The 5,499-nt window shown below is 41.2% G+C and overlaps 1 protein-coding gene across 1 annotated transcript in view; it reads left to right on the top strand.

The window, feature by feature from the left end:
- The window catches only part of LOC112073564 (rho guanine nucleotide exchange factor TIAM1-like), a 58,892-nt gene that overhangs the window by 20,126 nt on the left and 33,267 nt on the right, over positions 1–5,499 (top strand). The window contains 2 exon segments of the mRNA XM_070440198.1: positions 3,072–3,277; positions 4,381–4,389. Coding sequence (XP_070296299.1) covers positions 3,072–3,277; positions 4,381–4,389 — 215 coding nt within the window.

Raw genomic sequence — 5,499 nt, 5'->3', positions numbered from 1 at the left:
ACGAGAGAACGCGACACCCATGTTTCGTTTGGACGATCTGACATTAAAAGCGCAAGGTGCATGTACTGACATTAACCTATTCTGGCTATATTGATCATGATGGTTTATAAATGCTGTTGTATAATATGTGGTATGAACAGGTTATGAAGATATTATGGACAGGTTATGAAGATATGAAGTTATGAAATTTATAGGGTTATGAACATATTATGACAGGTATGTGAAGATATGATGACGGGTTTTATGAACATATTATGACAGCGTTAATGAAATTATTGACGGTGATTATAACAATTTGACGGGTTATGAAGATATTTATGACGGGGTAGGAACAGCTATGCACGGATAGTCATGAACAATTATGGACAGTGATGAAGATATATTGACGGGTTAATGAACATATTATAAGTTATGAAGATATTATGACAGTTCATGAACATATTATGGACGGTTAGGAACATATTATGGACAGGTTATGGAAGATATGATGACAGGTATGAAATATTATGACAGGTTATGAAGATAATTATGACGTTATGAACATAGATGACAGGGTTATGAAGATATTATGAACGGTAAATGAAATATTATGACGGTTATGAACAGTATTATGACAGGGGTTGTTATGAGACTATGTATACATTATGCGGTATGACAGTTGATTATGACAGCTTAGTGGATATTATGAGCCAGTTATGAAGATAATATCCTGAGCAGGTTATAACATATTATGAACAGGGTATGAACGAGGTTATTATTGACGAGTGATATGAACATATGTATGGGACGGGTATGGAGCATGTTGTCGTAACAGTGTTATGATGCTGGGGGTATCAAAGGTAAAAGAAAATGTTACATATTATTATGTACAATTATTACGTACATATATATTGTTACTATTGATATTACTATTAGTTGTTGTTATATTATTACTACTATTATTACTATTGTTTAGTTATAACAATTACTACTATGTTATTACTTATTTATATTACTATTATTAGTATTATATTATTACCATTATTACTATTATTATGTTATAGTAGTAGTAGTAGTAGTAAGTACCATTATTATTATTACTATTATTATTATTACTTATTTTATTAGAGTACTATTATTATTTATATTATTAATATTATTGCTGTTATTTTACTATATTGTTACTATTAGTATTACTATTATTAGTATATTATTATAGTAAGTATTATGACTTATTAGTATTAGTACTATTATTATTTCTATTATCATTAACTATTATTACTGTTATATATATGCTTTACTATTATTATTTATACTAGTATACCCTGTTACTACTACTACTACTATTCCTGTTACTACTACTACTACATGACCTGTTACTACTACTACTACTATACCCTGTTCTACTACTACTACTACTTTACCCTGTTACTACTTCTACTACTTACCATGTTACTACTACTACTACTATACTATGTTACTACTACTACTATACTATGTTACTACTACTACTACTATACCCTGTTACTACTACTACTACTATACCCTGTATTACTGCTACTATACCCCCGTTACTGCTATTATACCCTGTTACTACTACTACTACTACTATACCCTGTTATACTACTACTACTACTATACTCTGTTACTACTACTGCTACTATTACTACTATACCCTGTTACTACTTATTACTATATCCTGTTACTACTACTACTATACTCTGTTACTACTACTACTACTATTACTACTATACCCTGTTACTACTATAACATATCCTGTTACTACTACTACTACTACTATTACTCTGTTACTACTACTACTACATACTACTATACCCTGTTACACTAATACTATATCCTGTTACTATATTAGTGATACTGCTGTTACTACTACTACTACTACTACTACTACTACTACTATACCCTGTCCTTAGCCATACCCTGTTATATGCATAACACAGATGCTCTTTAAAAGACATCAGCAACACGCAGCTTGTATGAGTTTCTGAAGAGGTATTTCAATCTAATTTAGTACTGTATTCAGTAAAGTACATTTGTATGTATTAAGCCCGTGTAGATGTCCTGATACTGATACTGCCGCTTGACTGTATATGTTTCAAATCACATCCTATTCCCTATATTAGTGCACTACAGCGCTGGTCAAAAGTAGTGGACTCTATAGGACTAGTGTTCCATTTGGGACTTAATCTAAATTCACAGATAGGCCTTTAAAACTCACTTGACTGGCACACATCCATCAGCACATTCTAGAGTCACATCAGCATTCTAGAGTCACATCAGCTTCTACCCGAGTCCACATCAGCATTCTAGAGTTCCACATTCACCTTCTAGAGTCACATCACCTTTCTTAGGTCAACATCACCTTTCTAGAGTCACATCACCTTTCTAGAGTCACATCACCTTTCTAGAGTCACATCACCTTTCTAGAGTCACATCACCTTTCTAGAGTCACATCAGTGTTCTGATGATGCGTGCTCCCTCCAGGAGAATCCAGGCCTGCACTACTTACTGTTGGCCACTGGAGAGCAGAATTAAATTGATTTAAAAAATCTAGCTATTATTTATTTAATTTGTGTTTTCTGCAGGGAAATGTCCCCCTGTAAGATATTTAAAGGAAGAAAGATATTACTTTCTAGAAATGAACATCACATTAAAGTGGCACTCCAGTCTCCTTTTCACATCATTTAACACTTGACTGACTTAACAAAAGGCACATTTCAAGTTCTCTACTGCTCCTCTGTTGTTCCTCAGGCAAGGGGGGAGGCTGATGACATCACCACTTCCCATCAGTCCATCTCCTTATTAAATGCCCTACACCTTGAAGTCTGCTGTTGTCWAAAAAAAAAAAAAAAACTATTTTGCTCAAAACATTTTATTTATTTTTTACCCTTGAGTGTGTACTTTACTGTATTTATATTTGGAATATCACTTTTCAACAGGAAAGGTTCTGAAAAAACTGGACGACATTTTTATAGATATTTATCAAATCAGTGCATTTTGCGCTTTGTGACAAATGTTGTAGGAAAAAGAGCTATATACTTACATGTGATTGATCAATTGATGGTTTTGAGTAACTTCCTTTTCCCCCCCCCGTCTTCTCCCAGGATGCACTCTGTTCTTCTACGAGACAGACGGGCGGTCGGGGATCGACCACAACAGTGCTCCTAAACATGCGGTGTGGGCTGAGAACAGTATCGTCCAGGCCGTACCTGAACACCCCAAGAAGGACTTTGTCTTCTGCCTCAGCAACTCTCTGGGAGACGCTTTTCTCTTCCAGGTAGGTGGTGTGTGTGTGTGTGTTGCCTCTAACTCTCTAAGGGACACAATCCTCTTCCTTGGTCAGGAAGGCTGTGTCACCTCCACTATGTCACCTCTCTTGATCTTGATGGAATTGTTGTGTGAATGAAAATTCCTCAATTGATCTCAAAATGGTCTGATTTTCTATCTTAGATGTACAGTGTTCTAATCTGCTTGGTCATTCCTGTCGTCAGAGACCTGGCCTACGAGGATCCAATTGATGGTTTTGAGTAACTTCCTTTTCCCCCCCCCGTCTTCTCCCAGGATGCACTCTGTTCTTCTACGAGACAGACGGGCGTCGGGATCGACCACAACAGTGCTCCTAAACATGCGTGTGGCTGAGAACAGTATCGTCCAGCCGTACCTGAACACCCAAGAAGGACTTTGTCTTCTGCCTCAGCAACTCTCTGGAGACGCTTTCTCTTTCCAGGAGGTGTGTGTGTGTGTGTGTGTTGCCTCTAACTCTCTAAGGGACACAATCCTCTTCCTTGGTCAGGAAGGCTGTGTCACCTCCACTATGTCACCTCTCTTGATCTTGATGGAATTGTTGTGTGAATGAAAATTCCTCAATTGATCTCAAAATTGTCTGATTTTCTATCTTAGATGTACAGTGTTCTAATCTGCTTGTCATCTGTCGTCAAGACCTGGCCTAGTTCGTCTCAGAGACCTGGCTACCGTTTCTGTTCTCAGAGACCTGCCTACCGTTTTGTCTTCAGAACCTGGCCTACCGTTTCTGTCTTCAGAGACCTGGCCTACCGTTTCTGTCTTCAGAGACCTGGCCTACCGTTTCTGTCTTCAGAGACCTGGCCTGCCGTTTCTGTCTTCAGAGACCTGGCCTACCGTTTTCTGTCTTCAGAGACCTGGCCTGCCGTTTCTGCTTCAGAGACCTGCCTGCCGTTTCTGTCTTCAGAGACCTGGCCTGCCGTTTCTGTCTTCAGAGACCTGGCCTGCCGTTTCTGTCTTCAGAGACCTGGCCTGCCGTTTCTGTCTTCAAGAGACCTTGGCCTTGCCGTTTCTGTCTTCAGAGACCTGGCCTGCCGTTTCTGTCTTCAGAGACCTGGCCTACCGTTTCTGTCTTCAGAGACCTGTTCTGTGTGATATTAGTTGAAGAGGTGATACTGTTAGTGTTCAGTAAAGGACTCAAATAACCATTGTTGGAATGAAAATGCAGCTGTTGACAGTAAAAAGGTGTCTATGACCCAGAAAGTTAGCTCTTTATTGACTGTCCCTGACCTCTCCTGTCCATTAACCCTAGACCTCTAACCTCTGACTCTAACCCCTGTAGACCTGCAGCCAGACGGAGCTGGGAACTGGATTACGGCCATCCACTCGGCGTGCGCGGCGGCCGTTGCCAGGCAGCATCACCGGGAGGACACGGTGCGTCTGTTGAGGGCGGAGATTAAGAAGCTGGAGCAGAAGATAGACATGGACGAGAAGATGAAGAGATGGGAGACATGGCAGCTCAGTGCTGTGACCGATACCAAGAAGAGGAAGACTATACTGGACCAGGTGAGAGAGACAGTTCGATGAAGAAGATGGGAGACATGCAGCTCAGTGCTGTGACTGATACCCAGAAGAGGAAGACTATACTGGACCGGGAGGGAGAGAGAGATGGGAGATGGCCGTCTCTGGCAGGCGGAAGCTGCAGGAGTTGGGGGATGATGTGGCCGTCTATGGCAGGGTGGACGCTGCAGGAGTTGGGGGATGATATGGCCGTCTACGGCAGGGTGGACGCTGCAGGAGTTGGGGGATGATGTGCCGTCTATGGCAGGTGGACGCTGCAGGAGTTGGGGGTTGGATGTGGGCGTCTATGGCAGGGCTGACGCTGCAGAGTGGTAGTCTGCTGGGGATGGAATATCAGCATGGCCTCTGTCTTGCTGTTGTTGAGTTGGAGGGAAGTTGTCTGCATCCATAGACCAGATGACGTGTCAGGCTTGGTTTTAATGTACACCTGTATGTGGTCTGTGGGAGCAGTGGAAATGGACACTGTTGTTGAAGATTTGGCCAAGTGGGAGCATGTGGAAGAACGAAGACAGTGGATCCTAGCACTAACCCTTGAGGAACACAGCAGGTTATGGTGGTTCCATTCAGCCACCAAGAGCATTAGTGAGGTCGGGCACTGATGGTGTGGCGATTAGGCCTGGCTCGCAGTCGGCGTTCCAATTCATCCCAAAGGTGTTCAGATGGGTTGAGGTCAGGGCG

The sequence above is a fragment of the Salvelinus sp. IW2-2015 genome, unplaced genomic scaffold (assembly GCF_002910315.2).
Source record: "Salvelinus sp. IW2-2015 unplaced genomic scaffold, ASM291031v2 Un_scaffold2298, whole genome shotgun sequence".
NCBI classification, from domain to species: Eukaryota; Metazoa; Chordata; class Actinopteri; order Salmoniformes; family Salmonidae; genus Salvelinus; species Salvelinus sp. IW2-2015.
Note: the sequence above shows the minus strand (reverse complement) of the source record. Positions and strands in the feature narration are given on the sequence as shown.